Genomic DNA, 27,688 nt, shown 5'->3' on the forward strand with positions numbered 1-27,688 from the left:
AAGTGGAATTTGCTACCTGGGTGTTCCTCTTCCATGCTGTTCGTATAAATTTAAACTTAGATTCCTGAGAATTAGATTGAACATGACAAAAATCGCTGTGTGGGCAGTTTAGCTGAGTACTTGCAGATTGATAGAGCCTTCTGCAGTAACGAAGGGAAAAGGTTCCTGTGTTGCCGTGTTCCAGAAGGTGAGCTCACCAGTTAAGGAGTTTGAAGCTAAAGGTCCTTGTTAACCCTTTGCTGGATGGCAAAAGGAAAAGAGACGAAGAACGAACCCCAGAGACTTCAAATCCTGGCCTTGGGAGGGCCCATCCCACCCCTCCTCGTGCACAGACATCTTGCGCTGCATTCAGATGTGCTTGTTCCAGAGTTGTTGTATTTTTTTTAACTTTGACTCCTTCGAGTTTATGAACTATCCTCAAACCAGGACCGCGTCACGGCCGTGGAGTCCTGCCCTGGCATGCTGCACCGGTGGTCACCGCTTGTGTGAGATTACATAACGAAATACCACACAGAACTGGAAGACGTCAGAGCCGAGCCGTCCTCTTACCTAGCAACCCAATCGGTGTTTCCACCAAACGCAGAGGGAATTTGCTTACCCCGACTAAAACATAGAGTTTATTGTGCGGCCACAAGGTGATCCAAGCCCAATTGTTTTCCAGCTATTGTGTCTGTCCTGAAAATGCGGAGAGCCCGGACTAAGGCCAGGTTGAGCGTCCTGGCTGTACGAGCTGAGTGAGGCCCTTCGCTGCAGGCCCCGTGTGCACGGTGGAGGTTTCCCTTCCCCATGCCACTGGACTGGATTACGCTTCCTGAGCCCGCAGAGCAGGTCTCTCCCTGTCCCCCTCTCTCTCTGTGCTCGTGCAGTTGGGGAAACTGGCCACGGGTCAAGAGGATGACCTGACAAGAGCGTCGTGTCCTCCTCCTCGACTGGACGGAAGCTGTCTGACGGACGGGAAGCCCAGCCTGTGCTGTGTCCGGCAGGGTCCAGCAGGTGATGGGTCTCCTCGTCACCGGCCTCTGTGTACCGCACGTGTCACCTCTCTGAGAGCACCTCTCCTGGGAGCTGACGTCTTCCTCGGGCTCCCGTTCTCAGTTCAGTGTGACGTGGACTGCAGTGACAGAAGCAAGGCATGTGGGGGGGGGGGTGCACGGAGGGTGACGCGGGCTGTTCCACAATCGGCAGCTCTCCAGGGTCTCTCGGGGCGCTTACAGATGATTCAGTCTTCAGTGCTTCGTCCTGATTCCACATGACGTCTGCCAGGCCGGTGCCTCACCCACCTCCCTACGATGTCCATCATCCAGGCCCCGCCTCACCCACTTCTGTACGATGTCCGTCATCCAGGCTGGCGCCTCACCCACCTCCCTGTGATGTCCATCATCCAGGCCCCGCCTCACCCACCTCCCTGTGATGTCCATCATCCAGGCCCCGCCTCACCCACCTCCCTGTGATGTCCATCATCCAGGCCCCGCCTCACCCACCTCCCTGTGATGTCCATCATCCAGGCCCCGCCTCACCCACCTCCCTGTGATGTCCATCATCCAGGCCCCGCCTCACCCACCTCCCTGCGATGTCCATCATCCAGGCCGGCGCCTCACCCACCTCCCTGCGATGTCCATCATCCAGGCCCCGCCTCACCCACCTCCCTGTGATGTCCATCATCCAGGCCCCGCCTCACCCACCTCCCTGTGATGTCCATCATCCAGGCCCCGCCTCACCCACCTCCCTACGATGTCCATCATCCAGGCCGGCGCCTCACCCACCTCCCTGCGATGTCCATCATCCAGGCCCCGCCTCACCCACCTCCCTGTGATGTCCATCATCCAGGCCCCGCCTCACCCACCTCCCTGTGATGTCCATCATCCAGGCCCCGCCTCGCCCACCTCCTTACAATGTCCATCATCCAGGCCCCGCCTCACCCACCTCCCTGCCTCAGTTCCACCCTCTTTCCAGCCTTCCCTTTGCTCTTGCTGTTCTCCAGCCCGATGCCATCGTGGACATGGTGCTGTTAGAGCCTCAGCTCTCAGTGTGTTTCCTCAGAGGGATCTTCCCCTCCAAATTAAATCCAGCGTAGGTCCACCCCGTGTTGTTTGCTCCAGGGTCCTCTGTACTGTGTTACGTATTCTTGTCCTACGTGTTCGCTTGTTAGCTGTCTCCACCCCTCAGGAGAAGGGGCCTTCCCACGCCTGACACGCAGTGGGAACATGCCAAGATTTCCCGAGTGCATGAGTGAATGGAGGTGGTTATTGGACACGTGTCTGGAGGAAGGTGTTGAGGACTACGACAGTGTGGCTCAGAGCCAAGCCCTGAGGGTGTTTAACCTGCAGGAGCGATGCTCCGGGGGCCACCTGCTGTCCTGTGAGCAGATGGGCTTGTTCTGGGCACCCCAGGAGCCGGACCTGGAACCAGCAGGTGGAAACTCTAGGGAGACGTATTTCACTTTGTAGAGAAAAAAAAAAATTTACGTCATTTTATTTGAAGATGGAGTGGGGTATGCTGGGAAGAAGCAATGTCTAAGTCACCTGTGGGGTGCAAGCCGAGGCTGGAAGCTCTCTGTGTAGACCTGGCGTCGGGCGCGCCCGGCACCTGTCCAGGCGGGTAGACCAGGTATGTCTGCAGCCTGTCTCAGCACAGCGTCTCGGCCAGTCTGCTCCATACTTTTTGTTATTTTCTTATTCAGGAAATGGGAAGCACCAATGGTCTTAGTCTGTTTCCTGCTGCTACCACAGAATACCATGGACTGGGTCACTTATAGATAACAGAAGTTGGTCTGGCTCATGTTCTGGAGGCTGAGTCCAAGGGCATGGCACCAGCATCTGTGAGGGGCTCATGCTGCATCTGACATGACAAGCACAGTTCAGCACCGTGCACAGACAGACAGAAGAGACCCAACTCCCAGGGTGCCTAACCCTCTCCCGCAATAACGGCCGTCATTCACTTATGAGGACAGAACCCCCTGAACCTAATCACCTCTTAAAGGCCACACCTTTGTATACTGTGACAATGGCTATTAAATTTCAACAGGGATTCTGGAGCAGACCTTCAACCAAACATCAGCTGTGTGTGTGGCCCTTTTGTGGCCCCTTGGGCCAGTTACAGAGAGTGGGGAGGCAGCACGTGGTTGGGCCAGTTACAGAGTGGGGAGTCACTGGATGGTTGGGGCAGTTACAGAATAGGGAGTCACTGGATGGTTAGCCAGTTACAGAGAGTGGGGAGGCATGGTCTACATGCAGTAGATGATGTGGGGGCAGTGGCTGGTAAGAGGACACAGAAGGAGGTTGAGCCTCACGCAGGGCATCAGGGCAGGCCTCCCAGAGGTGTGCTTTTGGGTGGGGTCTGAAGACTCAGCGGGAGCTGGTGGGAAGAGAGACAGGAGCAGCACCCTCCCTGCAGGGAGCACAGTGTGAGTGGGTCTGGCAGTCCCTTCACAGTGACTTGGGGGGAGCAGGGGGGCAGCTGGCATTTAAGATGTGAGGGCTTTGCGGGCCTGCACGGTGGCCCAGCAGGTTAAGCTGTGCCCTGTTCTGCTGGGATCCCATATTGGAGCACTGGTTCGTTTCCCAATTGCTCTGCTTCCAATCTAGCTCCATGCCAATGTGCCTGGGAAGGCAGCAGAGGATGGCACAAGTGCTTGGGCCACTGCCACCCATGTGGGAGACCCAAAAGGAGTTCTTGGCTACTGGCTTTGGCCTGGCCCAGCTCTGGCCATTGCAGCCATTTAGGGGAATAAACTGGTGAATAAAAGATCTACCGCCCCCCCCCCAATAAATGCATCTTTTAAAATATATAAAAAGGAGTGAGAACCAGGAAAGCTCACATGCCCAGAGCAGTCCCACTTTGTGAGGAACTTTGTGGGTGTCAACTCATTGCAGAGTAGCAATGGAGACCTGCAGTGTGCAGGGGAAGAGTAGAAGAGAGGAGATGAAGGGACCAGAGGCGGGCAGTGAGCTTTGGCAGGGTGGCGGGCTGACAGCCAGATTTGTGTTTTGCAAGGAGCACACCTGCAGTGCAGAAGCAGAGATTGAGAGCCAGCGGGGATAACAGGAGGAGGAGCTCCACCTCTGCAGAAGACACAGCGAGGGGCAGTGTTCACCCCAGAGGTGAAGCTGCCCACATCCCACTGCGGAGTGCCCGGCCTTGGCTCTGGACCCCGGTTTCTTGTTAATGCAGACCCTAGGAGGGGTTCCTGCTGCCCCTGTGTGAGACCTGGGTTGAGTTTCTGGCTCCCAGCTTCTACCTGACCCAGCCTCAGCTGCTACAGCATTTGGGGAGAGAGCCAGTGGATACGAGCTCACTGTCTCTCTCATCGTTGTCTCCCTGCCTCTCAAATAAATAAATTTTTCAGAAAGAAGAGAAGAAATAATGGTCATCCTAGCCAAGGTGGGCAGGAAGAGATGTGGGCAGATTTGAGAGATGTTTGGAAGGTCCATTTTCTAGTCCTTTTTATGTTGTGACAAAATCCTAGAGATTGGGTAATTTAATAGAGATTTATTTAGCTCATGGTTCTGGAGACTTGGTAGTCCAGGAACAAGGCACTGGCATCTGGAGGAGGCCTTCTTGCTGCCTCACGGTGCGGGGCATCACAGGGCAAATGTGCTGGCTCAGGTGTCCCTCCGTCTTCCTATAAAGCCACTAGGGCCAGCACCCTGGGGACCCCTCAGGCTCCTCCTCTACATACCCTTAAGATAGGAATTTGAGGATTAAGTTTCTAACACATGAATTTGGGGGGACAAATTCAGACCACAGCAGTAGGGTTCAGCATGATTGATTGACACAGGCCCACCCATCCATCACAGGTTTCCTTTGGATTTGGGCAACAGTGATGCCACTTCTTGATTTAGTAGTAATCCCACTTCCTGGCCAGGGAGAGAAATGGTTTTGCTAAGGGCAAGGACTTAGGGATGTGTGTGTGAGGAGTCTGTGGGACAGCTAAGTGGCAGTTCCCGGTAGACGCTTGGTGTGTGTCAACCTGGAACTCAGAGATTCTGTGCTAGTTGGTATAGAGTGAGAAGGCCAAAGCCCAGAAATGCTGTGTAGGCCCTTGGAAGCAAGTGAGAGTCCAGGGGGAGAGCTTGGAGGCTGGCACACCAACATGTAAGGGACAGGGCTGGGAGAAGCAGTCCCAGAGGTCAGACATGAGGAGGGGGCCCTGAGCCAAAGGAAGAAGAAGCCCTCAGGCTGCAGGTGCTGCTAGTCAGCAGCCTACAAAGTTGTCCGCGACCCGGACAAAGTTAACTGTTTGCTAACTAAGTGCATCTGGCAGCATCGTTCTCCTACTTCCTAGACGGAGAGATTTCCAGGAATCATGTGTTTCTTAGTGCTGCAATAGAACGCCACAGACTGGCTGGCTTAGAAACAGCAGGTGTTAATTCTCACAGCTCTGGAGGCAGGGAAGTTCAAGGTCAAGGCACTGACAGAGCCTGTGTCCTGGGAGAGCCACTCTCTGGTTCAGAGATGACTCCTCATTCTGTGTCCTTACGTAACGTAGGGGTGAGGGAGCTCTGGGGTCTGCATCCCACTTGTGAGCACTCTGCCCTCATGGCCTAATGACTGCCTGAAGGCCCTGCCTCTGAGTAGCATCGCACTGGGCATTAGGTCCCAGAGTATGAATGGAGTTGCGTGGCTGGTCAGAGACGCAAACACCTCGTCTGTTGCAACAAGTAGTAGTGTGTTCTGGGAGGAGTGTCCCAGTGGGGGCAAGAAAAGCCTCTGTCACCACTGTCCCTTCTCAGCAGTGGGGAAAGGTGAGCTTAAGTGACCCATGCCCGGAAAGCTCTGGGCTCATTCCAGTAAGAGAGGCCCGATATGTCCCCAGCTGTAATAGGTGACAGCCTTTGCAGTGGTAACTGCTGGCACAAGCCTTTGCTAGTGATTGTCAGACAGTAGCTCTGTCACCAGCCAGAAGGCGGTAAGCTAGAATGTATAAAGGAGTTGGTGGGCCTTTAAGGACTTACTCCCTAACCAAATAGAACTTGAGTTAATGGCTTAGTGGTTGTTCTGTAATCAGTCCCTAATACAAGTGGTTAAGGAGGTTGGCAGTGGGAAGCAAAAGAGCCTGCAGGGACAGGGGTGTGGCCGCGAACACGGCTGGGAAAAGTCCCTGACAGCACTTCTGGATCCAAAGCCAAGACTGTGGCTTTCACTGAGTCCTAGGAGACAGGGAGGAATTTTAAGCTGTGGCCCACAGTGACAGTGTAAGGGAGGGTTCGCAAAAGGAGCAAAGGCTCTGAACGCAGCCTGCTTTTGAACCTGGCGTCCATGACACACTAGCCAGGTAACTGGACAAGCGGCTTGGAAGTGTTCTGAGTTTCAAATAACTCACCCGTGCAACATGGTTTGCATGGCTGTTGTCAAAGTGGGGTCATGTGTGGAACCTTGCCTCAGAGGGGACATTTAGGAACTCGATTATAATTGTTAAGATCATAGTTGTTAATGTTACATTCATATAGTTGTCATAGAGTACAGACACTTTGACATGTGCTCACCAATGGCAGTTCAGCTCACTCCCAAACACTTCGGTAACCTTCCTCTGATTGTCACCACATGGCTGTATCTGCTAGCGTGGCAGAGCAGGGACTTCTTGAAGGGAGCGGTGGCCACTGATGGTGCCCAGGGCTGTCGTTAGCCAGAGACTCCCTTTCCACGTAGCGCGGATCTGTGGGAGAAAGCCCTCGAGCTCTTCAGAAACAGGTGTCTTCGAGGAGATGAACGCTCCCACCCTCGAGGATGTGTTGGGGGCCACTGGCAGAGACCCCGGTGGGAAGTGGCTGCGCTGACTGAGGCTGGCGTCCAGGGATGGTTCCTGAGCTCAGCTGCTGCTTTCGATTCTGTTCGTGTCTGAAGTGAAGGAAGCGGTGTGACTCAGAGATTCCTGTGTTTATCGGCTCTGGGGATCCTGGGACCAGACACGCAGCCCTGGACTCCTCCTCTGCTGCTCTCCAAGTCACAGCTCTCAGCGCCAGCAGATGAAAAGTTCATTTCTTTTTAATTACAAGAACATTTTTATATGAAAGAAAGTATTTTCCTTTTTTAAAAGATTTATTTATTTATTTGAAAGGCAGAGAGAGACATTCTAGAAAGAAGGAGAAAGATTGAGAGTGAGAGCAAGAGAGGTCTTCCATCTGCTGGTTCACTCCCCAAATGGACCCAATAGCCAGAGCTGGGCTGAGCTGAAGTCAGGAGCCAGGAGCTTCTTCCAGGTCTCCCACGCAGGTGCAGGGGCCCAAGCACTTGGGCCATCTTCTATTGCTTCCCCAGGCACATTAGCAAGGAGCTGCATTGGAAGTGGAGCAACCGGGACTCGAACTGGCACCCATATGGGATACCGGCCGCTACAGGCAGAGGCTTAACCTTCTACTTCACAGTGCGGGCCTCAGACAGTATTTTCTTAAAACATCAAATTGTTCCTAAACATTTTGGCAGCGTGTACTATAGAAGCTTTTGGATTTATGTTTCTTCTTTTCATAAAATAAAAACTTTGGTGCCACTGCTCCAAGGGTTCTGCAAGTTCACGTTGTGTCAATATATGGAATAAAATATTTACTTAGGGTTTGCATAAACAAGGCCCAGGGCAGGGCGTACGAGCGCTCCCCTTGCTGGTTCAGAGGCTGTGCTGGGAGTCCCGAGGGAAATCTCAGCCTCTTGGGTGTGTGTTGATTGGCTGCCTTCATGTTTTAGCTCCTGTCATGAACCCTTTGTCCGTTTGTCAATTTTGACTGAGGACAGAGAGTTCACGTGTAGTAACAACACAGAGACTGAATTTGAAGTGATGGTTTATATCATGATGTAATAATCCTCTTTTCCTTCCAACAATATTTGCCTGTGAAGCCAATATATTATAATTCAGACTTCAAACGCAGACCCTTTGTTTCACCGTCTCTGAGTGTTGGTTTTAGACATTTTAAATACCAAACCTGGAAGCTGAGCGGTCGGAGCCCCCTGGCCCCAGCGCCTCCCCGAGTGCAGGTCTCTGTGTTCCCGGTGACCCAGCCACACAGCCACGCGCCAGTCGGAGTGAGGGGCAAGCCTGGAGCCGTTGGTCTCTCTCAGCCCTGCTGGCAGCCCTTTCTCTGCGGGGAGCAGGTTTCTGGTCCTACCGCAGAGCAGCCGGGCTCTCCTGGGTGGCCTTCGGCTCTCCCTAACGTTTTAACGTCGCGGGATTGTGCAGAAGAACGCGAAGGGTGTCCTGGAGAGGGCTCTGAATGCCGGCGCAGATGAAGAGTGAGGAGTCTTCCCTTCGTTTCCTTGCCTGACCCCTTTCCTGAGCACCTCAGGTTTAAACATCTCTCCATTCTAAAAGCTGAGGGGAGAGTTACCCCGCAGTGCAGAAGAAATCGGAGGGTAACAAAGAGCTACAGAATGCACAGATAAAATGTGTGTTACATTAGGACTCGTCGCCCAGGTAACCAAGAGAGCAAGTGGTGATGTGTTAATAAGCTCTTCTGGGTCAGCCGGGCTCTCAGTCACAGCCTGCAGGTTGTTGATTGGCTCATGAGCTGCCAAGTCCACAGGCAGACAAGGTTCCCGTGCACCTGGACCCCAGCGTGCAACGAGGCCATCAGGATGCTTCCTTCCTTTCTTTCTATTTTTTTTTTAAAGATTTATTTATTTATTTGAAAGAATTAGAGAGAGGCAGACAGAGAGAGAGAGAGAGAAGTCCTCCATCCAGTGGTTCACTCCCCAGATGGCCACAACGGCCGAAGCTGTGCCAATCTGAAGCCAGGAGCCAGGATCTTCTTCTGGGTCTCCCACGTGGGTACAGGGGCCCAAGGACTTGGGCCATCTTCTACCGCTTTCCCAGGGCATTAGCAGGGAGCTGGATCAGAGGTAGAGCAGCTGGGACTTGAATCAGCACCCACATGGGATGCCAACACTGCAGGCAACGGCTTTACCCACTACGCCATAGCTCCGGCCCCCCTTATATTTCTTAGCCTTTTATTTTCTATACTGTCATGACTGTGAGACAAAGATGTTTCCTGGCAGCTCCAGGTTCAAGTGGTCCTTGGTGTCTGAGACCCCAGCAGAGAGACTGTCTTTCTGGAAGTCCCTGTCAGTCCCCCAAACAGACTCAGAATAAGTCTCCTTGGGTCATATGTATGCCTAGAGCAAACAGGGCCAATAGGGACCGGGTGTTGTGCAACTGCACGAGTGTAGACTTCAGTTCAAGCAAATGCAGCTCTGCTTGTGTGTCCACATGGTGCTTCTGTCTGCGCTTGACACTCCCTTCACATCACGCACTCACTTTCCCTGGGTTCTCCTGTTCTGTATTCTACCCACTTCGTGCTTTTCACACACACCCATTTATGTAAGTTTTGTGTAGGCGTGTGTGTGCATGTGTACATATATGTATTCACTTATATTATATTTCATAGGTGGTTTCTATGCTGATAAAGACAAATCTTTACTTTATAACCCAACTACCTCCCCACCCACTGGCTCACTGGCCACCCCCCAATCAACCTGGTAGAGGGGAAGGGCCAGCTGCAAGCCAGCTCCACTGGGAAGGGAAGGGCAGTCCCAAGGCAGGGCGGAGGGCGGGGGAGTCAACCTTTCGTCAGGGAAAAAGCACAGGCCAACAAACCAGTCATTGGTTCGTTTGCTCAGGAAGGATGTATTGAGTGCCCTCTCTGTGCTAGGCACTCTTCCAGGCCCTGAGAGCACAGCAGTGAAAGTTACACAAAGGCCTGACCTGCTAGAGCTTACACTGTAGAGGCCGACAATGAGCACCAGAGCCAAGGGCAGCGCACGGTGATATCTGTGGGGACCAGAGCTCTGGGGGCAGACCAGGAGAGCACCCTCGGGCGCAGGAGATGATGGAACAGTGTGGGTGGAGGAGACGGAGGGCACAAGAATCCACTCCTCTGGACCCAGAAAGGAAGGAGGTTTCGATCCCATTGAGGCAGATCCCATGGAGATTATCCCCAGAGCTGGAGAAGGCTTGAGCTCAGCAGGAGTCAGTGGTAAGGTCAGACAGGTGCAGGGCGGGAAAGAGGTTTCCCAGGACAGCTGCATACAGAGCCCACGAGGGCCGGGGCCGTGAGGCTGAGTGGATTGGGGTGAGACCACGCAGGGACGTGAGTGACAGGTCACAGACACGTGTAGAACCACTACAGCAGCGGGCGTGGGGCTGAATGAGGCAGTGGCCAGTGGGGACGGGGACAGGGCCCAGCTTTCCGAGAGAGTGGCTGCAGGATCTGGGGATTCGCTTGCTGCCGGTGGCCTGAAAGGGTTTGTTCGTCATCCCGGGTGAGCCCTGTCTCCTTGTACAAGTCTGCTGATGTCCACTCAGAGATGAGAGGTATCAGAAATGGTCAGTCCTGTTTACCCACGATCAGAGCGCCATCGTGTTTGGTGTGTATTGAGGAAAGGGATACGGCCTGCGGGCCACTGGCACTGGCACTGCCACGCATGCTCGGAGGGGACTCCCTGGGGACAGCCAGACCGACAGGCCTTCTTGTGCTTCTGCAGGTAACTTCCAAGTGGGAGTGCACATCGCCGACGTGAGCTACTTTGTTCCCGAGGGATCCGAACTCGATAAAGTCGCTGCCGAGAGAGCCACAAGTGTCTACTTGGTTCAAAAGGTAAAAAATCAGTCTCCAGTTTCTTAGAGTTAAAAAAAAATGCTTCTATTTAGTTTTCTTCCTTTTTTGCGTGTTTGTTGCCCTTTTCTCAAAAATCAACAACAACAACAAAAAAAACACGAGGCCCAGTAGTCCTGACTGCATATCTTTTTTCTAGTAAGGTCTTTTTTTTTTTTTTTTTTTTGACAGGCAGAGTGGACAGTGAGAGAGACAGAGAGAGAAAGGTCTTCCTTTGCCATTGGTTCACTGCGCTGATCCGAAGCCAGGAGCCAGGTGCTTCTCCTGGTCTCCCATGCGGGTGCAGGGCCCAAGGAGTTGGGCCATCCTCCACTGCACTCCCGGGCCACAGCAGAGAGCTGGCCTGGAAGAGGGGCAACTGGGACAGACTCCAGCGCCCCAACTGGGACTAGAACCCGGTGTGCCGGCGCCGCAGGCAGAGGATTAGCCTATTGAGCCGCAGCGCCGGCCTCTAGTAAGGTCTTAAAGACATTGCCCCTTGGAGAAGCGCTCGCCCTGAGACTGTGTGTGTTCTCTTGAAGAGAGCCCACCCTCACCCCAGGCTCTGTGAGCTCGGCCCACCCTAGCCACGTGTTTTGCACAGTTTAATGGGAACTGGCCACACCCACTCATGTCTGTGGCTGCGTTCTCAGGATGGCAGCATGTGGAATGACAATGTACTACTTGCTTTAGCCCTTTAAGGAAACAAGTTCGACCCCTGACCCCTGACCTGGACCTGACCCACTGGAGTCCTTGAGATGGGAAAACAAAGGAGCCCAGGGGGCGTCTAGACTTTTCCTCTAATCCTGACCCCAGCACACATGGAAAGTCATCAAGTGTCTAGAGACTTCCCTATGAAATACAGGAGTTGGATGGAGTCACCTCCAAGTGTCCCTTCTGTTCTGGTACCCATGCCTGGCACGTCCCCACCGCCGACCATGAGAGTCTGTTCCTCTGACAAGCACTTCCTGAGTACCGAGAGCCTGGTGGGCACTGCGGGAGGCCCTGGGGACAGTGGTGAATCGATGGCCACACGCGAGTGGTTTCTCCCCTTCCCCGTAGTTCATGAGTGCTGCTGGGTTCTGGTCTCCTCCTCCTGTCACTGGAGATTGGGCTCATGTGCTTTGGCTGTATCTTGACTATCACTTCCTGTCTAGCTTCCTTGAACCCAGTGGTCCAGTTTTGGATTCTGCCTATGCTGACTTGAGCCTTCCTTCCTCCCAAGCCCTGTGTGCTAGAATTGACTTCTGGTATTTGCTCATTAGCTGTGTTGAGGTGAGAGGTGTATCCCCACCACGCCCACACACATACCTAGGCACTCTGGGAGCTGCATACCCTTTGCCTGGTCCCATCTTTTCAAGGATGAAAGATGAGCCCAAGTGCCAAACTTCCTCCATTCTGGGGACTTCCAGGCATCATCATGCAGGGAAAGAGTAAGTGGCAGCTCCCACTGCCGGCCCACCTGTGAGCCTCCACAGCTAAGAGAAGGAGAAAGCAGGCTGTGAGCTCTGGCCTCGCAGGCAGCGTGTCCTGGTGGACTGTGGCTCTCTGACTGCTGCCTCTGCAAACTCCGGAGGAAATGACCCTGTTGGCTGCCCTGGACAGAGGTATTTAGTGGGTGATTAGCTGTAGGTCTGAGGAAACCACCAACATAGGAACTTGGGCAGCGCTCCGAGCACCTGAGTTTTAGGACCCTATAGATCCTGGCCCAAGCACTGTGACGTGTCTGCAGGACAGTGTTCCTTTCCGCTTAGCTCTCGCTGACCCCTCTGCCTCCTCCCACCCATTTCAAAACAAGGGCTTGAGAAGCTTGAGCTTCTGGCCACCTGGACCCTCCGTGCCTGGTGTTCCCCAGAACCAGCTGGCCCTTTTGTGGTTTCTGGTCTAGACACTGTCAGGGCAGGCCGCTGCGGGTGTCTGCACTGCTCCCCTTGGGTGTGTCCCCACCCCAAGGGTCCCAGTGAAGCCAGTGCCTGGCCCCAGCCCTGGCGAAGGGTGAGTCTCATCCTGGCAGCAGAACAGGAGTGGGGAACCTTCGGAAGAGGAGTGGTTTGGCTTTGTTTTTCTCGGCTGGAGATCCGAAGCCTGTGGCTGACACTGCACGACAGTTCTGCCTCTTGCATGGCCCTCTCATGCCACCTTTGTTATCCCCACCACCTCCCCATCACACCCAGCCCCGGAAACCCAGTGAAGACAGCACCAGCAGGATTGTGTTCACCACAGGGCAGGGCATAGCCATCCTGGGGCCTGTGTTAGCACGGCTGAGTGTCTCTCATCTGCAATGCTTGGGACCAGAAGTGCCTTCGGGAGTCAGACTTTGGAATATTCGCAGATTCATAGCTATTTTGGGGATAGAACCCAAGCCCAAACCCGAAATTCTTTCATGTTTCATGTAAGTGTTATTTTACATGGTCTGCAGGTAACTTATACCATGTTTTTAGGGTACCTGTATTTTGACTGAGACTTGTCACAGGAGGTCAGCTGTGGGATTTTCCACGTGTGGTGTTTTACCAGTGTTCAGAACGTTTCGGGCTGTGGAGCGTTTTGGATTTCAGGTTTGGGGGTGCTCAGCTTCACCTTGTTTTGCAGCCTGATGCCAAGGCTCTGTACAGATGGAGACCTCAGCTTGCGTCAGAGCCTCTCCGTCATTCCTGTGGGGGCCGCTTTTGCCAGGATTGCCACGGCTTAGCATGACCAGCACCCAAGGTGCTCCCGGTTCTCACAGACCCGGGACCTTCTGTGTCTGAGCTCTGATACACAGTTAGGGCACCTCCTTCCCCAGTCATCCCTGGCAGCCTGGCAGCATGTGGGAGATGGACTTCCAATAAACCATGAAGTCCTTTGACCTTTGAGTGCCCCAGCCATCTGCCCTTAGTCAAAGCACAGAGTCTTGACTGGACAGAAAGGTTCTCACACAGGTGACTCATCATTTGTTTCCCCAGGCCAAACTTGTTCAGATCCTGTGACTTTCCCCTCCTTGCACACATAGTCCTGGACCGCTCATGCCAGCATGGTCTTCACGCCAACCTCCAGAGGGTCCAGGTTGTAGAATCCCGGGATTCTGGTTACAGCGAAGTGCCTACTGCATGGCGCCCACAAAAGCATTGGCAATTCCAGGATAAAAGTCCTCCAGGAAAATCTGAAAGTTCCTAGGATTTCTGGTACTTAACAAGTGTTCTTGAGAGTTCCTCTCATATTTCCAACCTGTCTACCCCAGCAGTTGTCCTCTTGGAAGGAAGTCTTCTAGGCTTTCACTGTAGCTGTGTGCTTTAGGAACCGAAGTTACCATTGCCCATGGCCCGCGTTTGGCTTCCACCATCTGGCTCAGCTCCAGAAGCGGCAGTGACGTCTTCAGCCCGTGGTGGAGGTCACCATAGCCAGCATCCTGTGCACCAGGGAGCGGGTCCAGATTGGCTGTCTTGTACCAAATGAGAGCCAGCGCTGTCATCCCTGCAGCGGCCTGTGGGGAGGCCCAGCACCTTCTGTCCTTCTCTCCCCTGGCCCATGACAGTACCACATGGACCACTACAACCCAGAATATTTGAGCAAAACCCTGGCTGCGATTGCTCCAGGAGGACTGGACAGATGATTTCTTCAGGGGTTCAACTTTGTATGGAGCTTAGGCCAGGTGGTCAGACCCACCGTGTACGTGTTTTCTGCCATGCCAGCAATGAGACTGTGGCGTGGAAAGGAAGACAGGGTTGATTATAGCTGTGAGATTCTAAGTCAGAAGCTTCACGGTCATCCAAACCCTGTTGTAGGCACCCTAGGCAATAGGTGACCTCTTTGAACAATGGTGCCCGAAAGATCTAGAGCCTTGAGGGGCCACTCAGTGAGACTGGCCAACTGTATCGTCATCTGAACAGGGGAAACTCTATACCAAACTGTGCTTGTATCAAACAAACGACGTCTGTGCCTGTTTAAACCCAACTGTAGTTTAAGAACTCCTGCTTGACCCCATCCCTCACGATGTCTATGTAGGGTAGACACTGGTAGCTAAAAGAATGCTGCACGGACCTACGACCCACAGATCTCTCTGAACATGAACATGCTAGGGTTCTTCCCAGCCTCCTCTCTGAGGTCTTGAAACAGACACCTGTCCCGTTCCCTTGTTGTCTGGGTAAAGGACTCCTTGGAACACAACTCCAAAGCACTGGCCTTTGGTTTATGTTTGTGTTTTTGGTGGACCTGAATGATACTTTTGTTGCCCTCCTGGCCTTTACTTATAACCAGGTAGGACTTTTGAAAAAACTATTAAGTATTTTATTTTAGTTAGCATTTATGTGAAAGGCTGCATGACGGAGATGGAAGGGAAGAGAGAGAAAAGTCTTCCATCCACTGGTTCACTCCCCAAATGGCTACAATAGCCGGGGGTGGGCTAGGCCAAGTCAGAGCCAGGAACTCCAATCAGATCTCTCACATGGATGCCAGTAATCCAGGTACTTGGGCCATCTCCTACAGCTTCCCAGGCATTAGCAGGAGGGTGGGTCAGAAGTGCAGAGTAGGGACTGGCATTGAGGTGCAGCAGGTTAACCTGCTGCCTGTAAGGCCAGAATCCCATATGGGCACCAGTTTGAATCCCAGCTGTTCCACTTCTGATCCGGCTCCCTACTAACACACCTGGAAAGGCAGCAAAAGATGACCCAAGTGCTTAGACCCCTGCCACCCACATGGGAGACCCAGATGGACTTCCTGGCTCCTGGCTTCAGCCTGGCCCAGCCCCAGCCATTCATGGCCATTTGGGGAATGAATCAGTGGATGAAAGGTCTCTCTTATCTCTCTGTAACCCTGCATTTCAAAGAAATAAATTAATTGGGAGGGAAGTTATGGGGGGGGGGGAGGGGAAGCCATTGTAATCCATAAGCTGTACTTTGGAAATTTATAGTCATTAAATAAAAGTTTAAAAAAAAATTTAAAAGTGCATGGTAGCTGGGACTCAGCCAGGCACCATGACATGGGGTGCAGGCGTCCCAAGCAGTGGCTTACAGCCTACCACAGTGCCCACCCCAGATACCAGAGGGCTAATCTTTGTGGTGACGTTCCATATGCACGGCCTTCTCCTTTCCACTCCTTTATTGAATATCCCTGGCCATAATAACTAGCTTCAAATGCTGTAGGAGCTGGCATTTGCTTTACTGGGAAAGATATGAGAAAGATGGAGAACCCAACCCTCACTTCATGAATATGCAGAGCCCACCTCATGAATATGGCTAAAATGAAAAGACAGAAAATACCAAATATCCATGAGGATCTGGGGTAATTAGAACTTTTGCTGCTGGGGAAAGGCAAAATGATATAACCACTTCAAAAAACTGGTTGATAGTACTTTTTATAATTTATATATATATATATATATATATATAAAAATTTGTGAACTAGCAATTCTACTTCTAGATATGTACCCATTAGAAATTGTGTGTGTGTATGCTTGTGTGTGTAAAGCATATATAAGAATGTTCTTTGGAGCACTATTCAAAATAGCCAAAGAAACTATTTGATGCCCATCAGCTGTAGAATGAACACTTCACACAGTGGGATGCTGTGAAAGGAACCAGACATAGAGTATTTGTGGTATAATTCCACTGATACCAAATTCAAAAACAGGCAGAGCCAATCTGTGCCCTTTGGGGGAGTCTTGATGTGGGTGCTGATTACCTGAGTGTTCAGTTTATGAAACCCACTTTTATGTTTTGTGCACTTGGCTACATATGGTATACTTAAATTTTTTTTTTTTTTTTTTTTTTAGTTTGAAGCTTTTGTGGGGGGTCGTGACCTCCACTTCACTTTGGCTGCCGTTAGTGTACACACCCATCCTGCACAGGTGAAGAAACCACATGGAAATCCAAGTGTCTGCTCCTTAGCTTAGTCCTTGTACATGACCTCTGGCCGGAGGTATCCCATCTACACTTCCTGCCCTAAACGGTCCTCGCCAAACCCAGCCATTGCCTGGACAGGGCCTCTTACTGAGAAGGAAGGTGAAGCTCAGAAATCCTGTTTATCTCAGAACTGTCATATCATGAGGAAAGAGAAGTAAAGTGGCAGGCTCTTGAACTTTAAAGACCACATCAAGTTACTCTGCTCTTCGGATTTGAATATTTAAGCATCTTAGAGACAGTTAAAGGTTCTTCTTCTAAGCAGGTGACTTCCTCTGGCCCAGCCACAGCATTCTCCTTCCATAGCCAGGAATTATGAATCCAAATCAGAAGACAAAAAAAAAAAATAATAATACAATTGGGTTAAATAGCTAATTAGCACGTTTCCTTTTCTGTTCTTTCACTCTGCTTTTGTGATTGTGATAGTTCCAAAATTTCTCTCCAGGGCTGCGGAGGTGGGGCTTTAGCTGCTGAGTTCTGCAAGTGGGGAGCCGGGTGAGGAGGGGCCCTGTGCCTGGCAGTGGGGAGCGCAGCCAGCCCACGACCTTGGACAGCAGCAGCTGTGCCTTCGGATGCCTTTGAACCGCTGCTCTGACCTTTCTTCCTACTTATTTTTGTTTCTTAAAGGACTGTGTCCAGGAACTTTTCTGCTGTTTTCACTTTACTTTGTCTATAAAGGTCTTTGTAAAAGCTGGACGAGCTGCTTCCCACCGCCCCCCCCCCCACACACACACCCCCAGATTCTCTGCTTTCTCATTTGGCAGAGTCATTTTTCCCAACTTCATCACACGGAGGAACAGTTGGGGACGGGGATGGAGGTGGGCGTTCCGGTTGATTTCCCACCTTCAGGGAATGCGACACTGGCTTCGTTCAGAGGCTGCCCTCTAAGTGCGTGACTGATGTCAGAATGGTAATCTGAGCTGGATTTGGGGCATACCCATGGAGTCGGGCAGTAGACAATGACATGGACCGGGGGCCAAAAGCCATCTCGCTGAGCTTTGAAGTGAAATGTTCTTTGTTAAGATTTTATTCATAGCATTAAGTATTTGGTAACTTTTGTTAATATTAGAGTATATTTGGATGGGAAGGTAAATTTAAGTAGGGTCTATGTAATCTTTAAATCCCATGGGAAAAAAACACTTTTTCTTTCTGGCAAAAGGTGGTTCTGTTATGACAGGGGACAACTGTCTGCCCAAGCCTCAACCTGGCCTCAGGAGGACGTGGCATCTGCCCAGTTAATGTATTCAGTCGTCTTCTCTGGGGATAAAAGAAATGTCATTGCAGTTTTAAGGTTCTTTTTTTAAAAAATAAGCGAATTAATTTTTTTAAAGTAAAAGAAAACCTAAACAGTTGAAACCTAAACCTAAATTTTCTGCCTTCTGGCCCAAGTACTTGTGTTATTTTAGGTGTGAAACAGCTCAAATGAAAGTTCACCCATAAATCTCTATGATATTTTATTGGTACTGCTTTATAATAGAGATCAAAGATTGGGATTGGAAGCCTGTCTCCATGTAGAATCCAAAGAGTTTTAAGATGTTCCTTTCTGACACCAGCAGGTTGTCAGAGTGTTGATGTTTTGTTAATGTCAAACTGTGTAGCAAGGAGTTGATCAAATTCTGAATTCATGGAAGTGTTGATATGAAAAAGAAAACTCTTTAAACAGTGATACTGGCTGGCAACCGAGTGGTCTATTTCCTGAAGTTGGTTGAGTGTGGAAGTGGGGAGCTAGCAGAGTGTATCTTGGTGTTAAAACCTCGAAGTCCTCAGAGAAAAGGAGAAAAACTCACCACGTTGTCGGGCTGCAGATCTGGGCTGAGAAGGCCAATGAGCACTGAGATCAGATGGGGAGCCAGCGAAGACCTGGCCGAGAGGGGCCAGAGAGGCCCTTGCAGCCCTCCCGAGAGCCGAGAACGCCCCGCCTGCCCGGGGTCGTGGGCATCTGGCTGGTGTTGCCCTCGTCCCTCCCCTTCCTCCTTGCTTGGATGATTGATTCCTCCCCTCTGTGGCCCTTTCTGCTGGTCACAGGGCTGTCCTGGCTAACCTGCTGCTGAACTTGGCCAGCCCGCGCGCTGTGGCTTGCGCAGATGTTTCTGCTCTCGGAGGCTAATATAAGATTTTATAGTCTTGTTGGTACCCCCACCCAGCTGCACTGGGCAGTGGTGTATCTACCCGATGATCAGTCTCTCTCAAGCCTCCCAAGCGTGGGTCCAGAATGCTTAGAAAGTCCGCATGCTATCGTCAGCGTCCCTTTCTCCCATGGCCAGCTGTTAAAGCCCTGCCGAACGCTGATTTGGGCCTGGCCCAGTAGCCTGCCCCTTTTCCTTTTCACTCCCTGAAGAAGTGCTCATCAGGTTTTGTCCACTTGGCATGTAAGGAGCACTGGCTGTGTGCCAGGCTGCAGGGACGTAGAGATGAGATGCGTGGATGCTGACCTTGCCCTGGGAGAGCGGGGGGGCTGGGCCACTGTGGGGACAGAAATTCTCTCAAGGTGAGGAAGTGTCAGGAGAAGAGAACAGGTGTGGTTCCCTGGGTTGGTAGAATTAGAGGAGTCTCTTTCGCAAGGGCCAAGAAGCCTTCACAGGGCGGTCGATGTTTGAACAATGTTTAAAATTTGGAGTAGAAAATTTCTAGGTAAACAAAAGAGGATAGGGAAGGCATTCTAGGCAGAGGCTAGGAAAAACCATGGAGCATTGCAGGCACAGTGTGTAGTCTGGCATTGTCAGGGTGGGCTATGGTTTGAAGAGGATATGGCTCACCAAGTCACGCAGGTGGTTAAACCCCAAAGTCGGGAATTGATGGTACTGAGAGGGCGGAACTCACTACAGTTACACTATTTAGGAGGCGGGCCCAGTGGGAGGTCCTCAGGTCATGGGGAGTATGTCCTTGGAGGTTAATCTTGGAAGAGGGTTGGTGAGAAAGCTTGAGTTGGGCTCCGCAGCCCTGTCGGCTCCCTGGCTCTCCACACGATCCTTCCTCCGCGCTCTGCTCTTGCCATTCTTTGGCCTCACCAGATGGCCAAGCCAGTCTTGGTCTATGAACCTCCGAAAGCAGGAGCCATAAACGCTTTTCTGCATGAGTAACTTCTCTCAGGTATGTGCTGTGATGACAGGAAGCTGACGAACACAGCGTGTGAGATGCAGGGGAGCCAAGGTGACATTACAAAGAGGCCTGGGACAGCAGGCTGAGGTGTGTGGACTGATGTGGGGGCAGGTAGGGGAGTGAGGCAGTCAGCCTCCCTTGACCAAGACGGAAAATCACGTTAGCACGTGTGTGGTTGAAGAGCACTGAGGCCAGAGATGGGGAAATTGTCATCAGTACCAGCCGCATCCTGTTGAGGCTTTGAGTAGCCACCGCAGCCAGAGGAAGGTTTTGCTCAAAGAGAGTTTCCCAGGGGTGGTGTCTACCTGGAGCCCAGGGGAAGCAGGTCAGTCAGTGTCTGCAGCCGAGTGCCAGCTGGATGACCCCAGGTTGCACTCCCTTCCCAATGCCGGCCATCCACAGCCTACAGCAAGACACGGGGAGGCACAGGGTGGGAGAAGTCAGCTCCCTGGTGGCGGCTTTGCTGTGCCCTTGGAGGTAGGGCACAGAGGCCAGCTTTTCCTGGGAGCTCTGGTTTGAACATGGAGGCTCCAGAGTTTACTGAAGACCCTTTGGGCCCAGTGGAGTTGACTGGGGCCTCCCTCATCCACAGAACAATAAAAAATGCAGTTAGTGAATTTGGCTCATCAGCAACAGGGGAGATAAAGGCAACGTGTCCTAATAGAAATAGGATTGCAGATTTTTCCCCGGGCAGAATGTATTGAGAGACAATGCAGAAGTCTGGAAAGTAAGCAAGAAGTCTTATCCAGAATAATTCCCGCTACAGAACTCTGCCCCTGGTTTAGGGGACAGATTGAATGCGAGAGAGAAGAGGCATCCACAGGAGAACAGTGCAAGGTGGAGAGGAAGAAGCTTGTTTGAGAGATTTAGGATGTGAGAACTGCTGGATTGGATGTAGCAGGGAGAGGAGTGGAAGAGTCACCGGTTCCCCTCAGTTGAATTCTGTGAGATGGTGGTGGGAGGTGTGGGTGGAGTGGTTTTCTTTGTTGGGTGGGGTGGTGGTATTTGCTTATTTAACTTGGTTCGGATAGACCTAGGAGCAGGAGAAGGAGAAAAGTGCTGGCCTTTGACTTACTTTATTTAAGATTTATTTTCATTTATTTGAAAGAATTACAGAAAGAGGTAGAGATAGAGAAAGAGACAGGTCTTGCATCCGCTGGTTCACTCCCCAAATGGCCACAGCAACCAGAGCTGAGCCAATCTGAAGTCAGGAGCCAGGAACTTCTTCTGGGTTTCCCATGCAGGTGCAGGGGCCCAAGGACTTGGGCCATCTTCTACTGCTTTCCCAGGCCATAGCAGAGAGCTGGATGGGAAGTGGAACAGCCAGGACTTGAACTGGCGGCCATGTGGGATGCCGGCACTTCAGACTGGGGCTTTAACCTGCTGCACCACAGCGCTGGCCCCCGGCCTTTGACTTCTGCGGCTGGAGTGTGAAGTCACTGTGGAAAGCCAAAACAACATGCCCAGAGGCTTCCTGAGAGAGGGAGGGCTAGAAAGATGGACACGCAGGGGCCTCACATATCAGTCCAAACCCAGGAGTGAGGGAGAGCCTCAGCAGGCGTGTGCAGTGAGGAGAAAGGAAATGAAGGGTTCAAGATGGGCACCAGCATTCATGGAGCTGCCGGAGCAAAGGAGTCTGGGAAAGGCCGCTTGGAGTGTCCACTGTTCTGAGTTGCGGAAGGTGGATCACTGCTGCCCTTGCATAGAGTCAGGTGTGCATAGTACAAAGGTTCTGTCCCAACATGGCTGTTCTAAGGGATGGGCCCTCCAAAGTTTATATTGTTGTGATTCTGTCTGGTGTCACCTAAAATTTCTGTAATGAATATGGAATTCTTGTACTTAAAATATGTTGCATTGGATTGAGAAGTGAAAGGTGCATGAGAAGGAAGTTGGGGAGCCCTTGGTGCTCTGGGAACCTCGCGTGGGAGCTCCTGACACAGCTGCATGCCACCAGCAATTTCTCCATCAGCGCTACACTGAGAATCACAGAGCAGGAAAGGCCGCCTGTGAGCCTGACCGTGGAGTGTGCACGGTGGGGACGTGGAAAGCAGGAGCTGGCAGACTTGGAAGGAGCCATCCGCGTGGCCCATGGAGCGTGCACGGTGGGGACGTGGAAAGCAGGAGCTGGCAGACTTGGAAGGAACTATCCGCGTGGCCCGTGGAGCGTGCACGGTGGGGACGTGGAAAGCAGGAGCTGGCAGACTTGGAAGGAGCCGTCCGCGTGGCCCGTGCTGAGCAGCACAGCTGATATGGGCAGGACAGGACACGACTAGGGCAGACGTCAAGGGGGTCGGGGTGCACAAGGACGGCCAGCAGTTTCTCAACTCCTGGAGAGCCCTTTCTTTTCCAGTGACCCGAGCTGGTGTGCACTTCTCGCCCTGGCTCGGGGCCCCTCCAGGGAGCGTGGCAGGCCTTATGTAGCCACTGCGTCGCGCCCTGGTGCAGTCAGGGCTCTCCTGCTGCAAGAGGACCTGGATGGCAGGAGCAGCTCACCACCAGCGGCTGCCTGCCTCCCCGGCCTCCTATGTGGGGATCCCTGCTGGGCCCGGGGTTGTAGGAGAGCACATTCGCAGTGGCCCCGCGGGACCGGCCAGATTTATGAGAGCCGTGCCGTGCCAAACCGCAAATGTGATGCTAACCTCCTAATTCCTTTTCCTTTGAAACACAGCGAATAGCCATCTACTTACAACACTGTGGACACAAAGACTTACTCTGAATTCTGCCTCAAGGGCTGGTGAAAGTTTCTTCAAAGGAAAAGTCCTTTAAAAATGAAATAGAATTATGCTGCCCAAAAAGTTTTTACTGTTTAGCTTCTTCATGAGCACTTAGGTTCTTGGCGTCTGCGCTCTGTAGTGTGAATAGTAAAATGCAGCCTTCTGTATAAGACACAGGACACCAATTTTTATAACCTGGGCAGCCACAGAAATGTGGCAGTAGTTTTAGAAGGGAGGACCCAAAACAGTTTACCCTGAATTTATTTGTTTTTCTTTTAAATCAGAACCAAATTATCTAATAGTCCATCCATTCTGTCTTCTGCTTTCTCATTAAGACAGCATTCCTTGAAGATTATTCTTTTTTTTTAAAGATTTGTTTTTACTGATTTGAAAGAATTACAGAGAGGTAGAGAAAGAAAAAGAGAAAAAGGGAAGGAGAGAGGGATGGAGAGAAAGAGAGAAAGAGAAAGAGAGGTCTTCCATCCACTGGTTTATTCCCCAAGTGGCCACAATGGCTAGAGCTGAGCCAATCCCAAGTCAGGAACCAGGAGCTTCTTCTAGGTCTCCCTCGCAGGGGCCAAGGACTTGGGCCATCTTCTATCTTCCCAGGCCATGGCAGAGAGCTGGATCGGAAGGGGAGCAGCCAGGACTCCAACTGGGGCCTGTATGGGATGCAGGCCCTTCAAGCTGGGGCTTTAACCCACTGTGCCACAGCGCCAGCCCCAGTTTTCCCTGAATTTAAAATCTAGCTGCCTATGATTTTTTTTTGCCTATGAAATTTCTATGTGAAGATGTTCAAGTAGAAGTCTACTAAATGCTTCATAAGATGTTTCATGTGATGATAAACACAGAAAAAAAAAAAAGGGTGATTTGTTTCCTGGGTGATGGCCACATGTTCACCTGCAAAGTGTCTGCTGCGTGTTGGGTGCCAGACAGAGGATGGGGCAGCACCTGTTCTTGTTCTGCTCTGGAGGTTTCTGCACTTCAGTAGAGTCGTCGTTTCTCCGCCTGAACCACAAGGAGGCCACGGCGGGGTCAGTGTCACGGAAGTGTCGCAGGGAGGATGGAGTCCGTGGCTAACAGAATGGGACTGCCCCGAACGCTAGGGAGGTGTCCCAGACAGCACACACCCTGCCTGCGAAGCCTGGATAAGTGGCTTACACATGGCCATGAGCTGAACCTAAAAGAATGTGCAAAAGGTTGCCATGGAGGAAACATCCAGAAAGGTGTTCCAGATAAGGAGAGGACAGCGTGTGCAAGAGCTGGAGCGGCGAGCAGCCAGGGCAGGTGGGCAGCAGGAAGGCCTGTGCATGCGGCTGGCTTGCCGTGCGGGAGGGGAGGGCCCGCACACAAGACTGAAGGGTCAGGCTGAGCCAGTGCCACAGGACCTGGCCTTCCGGGCTGGCCACTGAACTGACTCTTATCTATTAAGAAAACCAACACTCAGAGAGGTATGAAGTTGCTCAGATTTTCCCAGAACTTGTGGCAGCCCAGGATTAGAGCCCATGCCTCCCAACCCAAAGCCTTTGCTGTTTCCTGTGAGGGGCTGCTGGGCACCACACCCACCCGCACAGTGGCTTTAGACCCCAGTGGGAAGCAAAGAAGCTCTTTTTGCAAATAAAATCTTTTTTTTTTTTTTTGACAGAGTGGACAGCGAGAGAGAGAGAGACAGAGAGAAAGGTCGTCCTTTTTGCCGTTGGTTCACCCTCCAATGGCCACCGTGGCCGGCGCGCTGTGGCCGGCGCATCTCGCTGATCCGATGGCAGGAGCCAGGTGCTTCTCCTGGTCTTCCATGGGATGCAGGGCCCAAGGAGTTGGGCCATCCTCCACTGCACTCCCGGGCCACAGCAGAGAGCTGACCTGGAAGAGGGGCAACTGGGACAGAATCCAGCGCCCTGACCGGGACTAGAACCCGGTGTGCTGGCGCCACAGGCGGAGGATTAGCCTATTGAGCCGTGGCACCGGCCGCAAATAAAATCTTAATGCCAAACTCTAAAAAATAAAAACAAGTCAGGTTTCATTAGCATAAATGCGTTTTGTATTTAAACTACAACAAGAGCGATTAATGAAAACAATGGCTTTTAATAAAATAGGCTCTTATTTTGGAATACTTAGAGATTTACAGGAAAATTTGATAGTATAGAGAGGTCCCGCATAACCCCCACCGAGGGCCCCGCTGTGAGCTTCTCATGGGACCGTGCTCCGTGTATCAACTCCAGGACCGGACACCAAGCGTCACTGTGAGTGCAGCCCCGTACCTTAGTTGGCTTTCACTAATTTTTCCATCAATGTTTTTCTTTCCATTCCAGGGTCCAGCTTAGGCCCAAGTAGCAGTGGTTGACAATCACTAACACATGAAATTGGGAATTATGTTACGTTATTAAATGCCCAGCTTTGTGACTTGAAGTAAACACTGCCTTGAACACTTACAAGAAATTTATAACAAATCCAAGAAATAGTGTCTGTAAAAAAAGAAAAGAAAAGTGCGTGAAGTCCTGGACTGATACAGGAACAAGCAAGCTGCGTGAGCAGCCAGCTGCCAAGACACCGCTGGTGCAATGATCTCACAGCGCATCCCAGGGAAAGCTGCAGGGGCACACACCCGCACCCCGGCCAGCCCAGGCCGGGCTCCCGGAACAATGTGCCACAGGCTGTGGGGCTTAAGCAACAGAAATGTGTTTTCTCTCAGTGTTGGATGCTGGATCAAGGTGCTGGCCAGTTCGGTTCCTGGTGAACGCTGTCTTCCTGGCTTGGGCATGGCTGTGTCCTCACAGGGCCCTTGCTCTGGGCCCACTGGGTCACAGGGAGTGTGTGTGATCTCCCTTCCTCTCAGGAAGGCACCAGCGCTGTCGGGTCAGGGCCTCACTCGCCCTCATCACCTCTGTCAGCCTTCATTACCTCCCAGAGGCTCCATCTCCAGGTCCCGTTGGGGTTAGGGTCTCAACATATGGATGGGAGTGGGGGTTACGGGTTAGTCTGAACATGATCCAAAGGCTGAAACTATGTGACACTGTTGTAATTCAACCTTCCAACTGTGTGATACTCAGCATTTCTCCATTTTATACAGTATGTTGATGCAAGTGAAAATGTATTATTTTGTAAACCCCTTAGCATGTATAAGGAAGTATTGACGCACAGATCACATTTTACTGTGCTGTTAACTAAGTTAGCCAAGAAAATAGAGTGTCCTCTGAACTGACGCTGCAAAAGTGAAGATAAGAAAAACTGCGAAGCCAATTGTTCCCTCAAAGCTGTTACTAGAAGCTGGCAGTAGCCATGGGTTCTACATAGGTGGTAAAGGATACGGCAACCTGTAGAGTAATGCCAAATAATTACTAGCTTTAAAAAAAAAGGTTTTCTAAAAAGATTTATTTGAAAGACAGAGACAGAGAGAGGTCTTCCATTCACTGGTTCACTTACCAAATGGCCACAACAGCTGGAGCTGGGAACTTCTTCCGGGTCTCTCAGGGGCCCAAACATTTGGGCCATCTTATGCTTTTCCCAGGCTATTAGCAAGGAGCTGGATCAGAAGCAGAGCAGCTGGGACACAAACGGATGCCCATAGGGGACAGTGGCATCACAGGTGGCAGCTTTATCTGCTATACCACAGTGCTGGCCCCATAGTTACTAACTTTATGTTAGAGGTGGGGGCTATGCGTTCTAGAACTTCCTTTTACATAGCAAAGATGCTCACTGACCTGAAGCACGGGACAGGTGTAGACACTTCACCCAGAGTAAGAAGCCACTGGGGTTGGTTTTGGTTTTGATAATAAGGAAATCTGATTAGCTGAACTGACCCCCATTACGGCACAGCTGCCCCTTGTGCCTATGTCACTTAACTGACAGAGAGTTCCAGCACTGCCCTGGAGAAAGTGTGGTGAGGAAGCGGGTGTGCAAGCTGATGGCTGTGGTTTGGTAGATGGGGTGGATGGCAATGCCACTGACCACGAGAAATAGGGTAGGAGGCACAGGTTCAGAGAATTTGCAGTCCCTTCAGACAGGGCAGGTAGATTCTCATCTCATCTTTAGGATTTTAGAGGAAACAGGTAGTCAACTGTAAGTTGTCATTCCAAGTTGAAAACAATGTTTTTATTGAAGATGTTCTGTTGAGTTAGTCTGTGAGGTTAGAAATATCAGCAAGAAGAAATGCTTTAGGCTTAAAACCCTGCAAAGCTGGTGACTTGTTGACCACACTGTTCATCAAGGAAGCCTGAACTCCTGGATCTTCACCCCATTTCTGTGTGATAGTTTATAAACTGTGGTATGTTCACCTACTAAAGCACTGATTTGCCAATGGCTTCACTGTCGAGAGAATACATCCAGGGCCCTACACTGTGGCACAGCAGGTTAAGCGGGCATCTGCAGTGCCAGCATCCCATATGGATACCGGTTCAATTCCTGGCTGCTCCACTTCTGATCCATTTTCCTGCCAATACACCTGGGAAAGCCCTGGAGGATGGCCCAAGTCCCTGGGCCTCTGCACCCATGTGGGAGACCTGGAAGAAGCTCCTGGCTCCTGGCTTCAGCCCAGGCCAGCTCTGATCATTGCGGCCATTTGGGGAGTGAACCAGCAGATAGAAGAGACCTCTCCCTCTCCCTCTCTCTCTCTCTCTCTCTCTCTCCCTCCCTCCCTCTCTGTAACTCTCCCTTTCAAATAAATAAGTAAATCTTTTAAAAAAAAATTGAAAAGAATATACATTCAGCCCAAGGGTCCTTAAGCGTGTGGTTCAAGTGGAATAGAATATGCCATGAGACGACATGTGCCGGAGACCAAGCACGTACACGGTGCTGGTCCCATAAGCTTGTGATGGGGCTGGAAATTCCATCGCCTAGTGACAGCATTGCCGTCGCAATCACATCATTCATGTTTGTGGCGATGCTGGGTAAACATACCCTACTGCCCTCCCAGGCTCACGAAAGTGTCACACCAACTGTGTACAGTGCATAATATCTGATCATGCTAATGAACAGCTATGTTGCTAGCTTATGTATTAACTGTACTATGCTTTTCACCATCATTTTAGTGTGTCCTCCTGCTTACAAAAATCAAGCTAAGGGTAAAACAGTCTGCCGAGTTAGGCCAGGAGCAGCTCGCCACATGCTGGTTGCATGTCCCCCCGGCTTACGTGTGTCCGTTCTAAGGTGTTCTTACAACAGCGAGGTCACCTACAGATCCGTTTCTCAGAATGTGGCCTGTCGTCTTTCAGTGAGGTGCCACTGGAGTTGCCTCCAAAAAAGCAAGTCGTTCTTGACTTCAGAGCGTCTGCGTGACGTACGCGTAGCTGCTGCACGGCTCCAGTGTGTGCTCTTGCCCACTAGCGCCAGCTCTTCTCACTTTCCCGGCTCACATGCTCATTTGACTCCAAAGGCTCGGCTAAAAACATGGGATACAGTGTTCTTTCTGGAGTCTTTAAGCACCAGAGCT

The 27,688-nt window shown here is 51.5% G+C and overlaps 1 protein-coding gene across 3 annotated transcripts in view; it reads left to right on the forward strand.

Annotated features, from left to right (window-relative positions):
• Positions 1-27,688, forward strand: part of DIS3L2 (DIS3 like 3'-5' exoribonuclease 2) — a 395,509-nt gene that overhangs the window by 282,627 nt on the left and 85,194 nt on the right. For all 3 annotated transcript variants that reach the window (XM_062193445.1, XM_062193453.1, XM_062193448.1), the window contains one exon: positions 10,468-10,580. In XM_062193445.1, coding sequence (XP_062049429.1) covers positions 10,468-10,580 — 113 coding nt within the window. The remainder of the gene's footprint in view (positions 1-10,467; positions 10,581-27,688) is intronic.

The sequence above is a fragment of the Lepus europaeus genome, chromosome 1 (assembly GCF_033115175.1).
Source record: "Lepus europaeus isolate LE1 chromosome 1, mLepTim1.pri, whole genome shotgun sequence".
Lineage (NCBI taxonomy): Eukaryota > Metazoa > Chordata > Mammalia > Lagomorpha > Leporidae > Lepus > Lepus europaeus.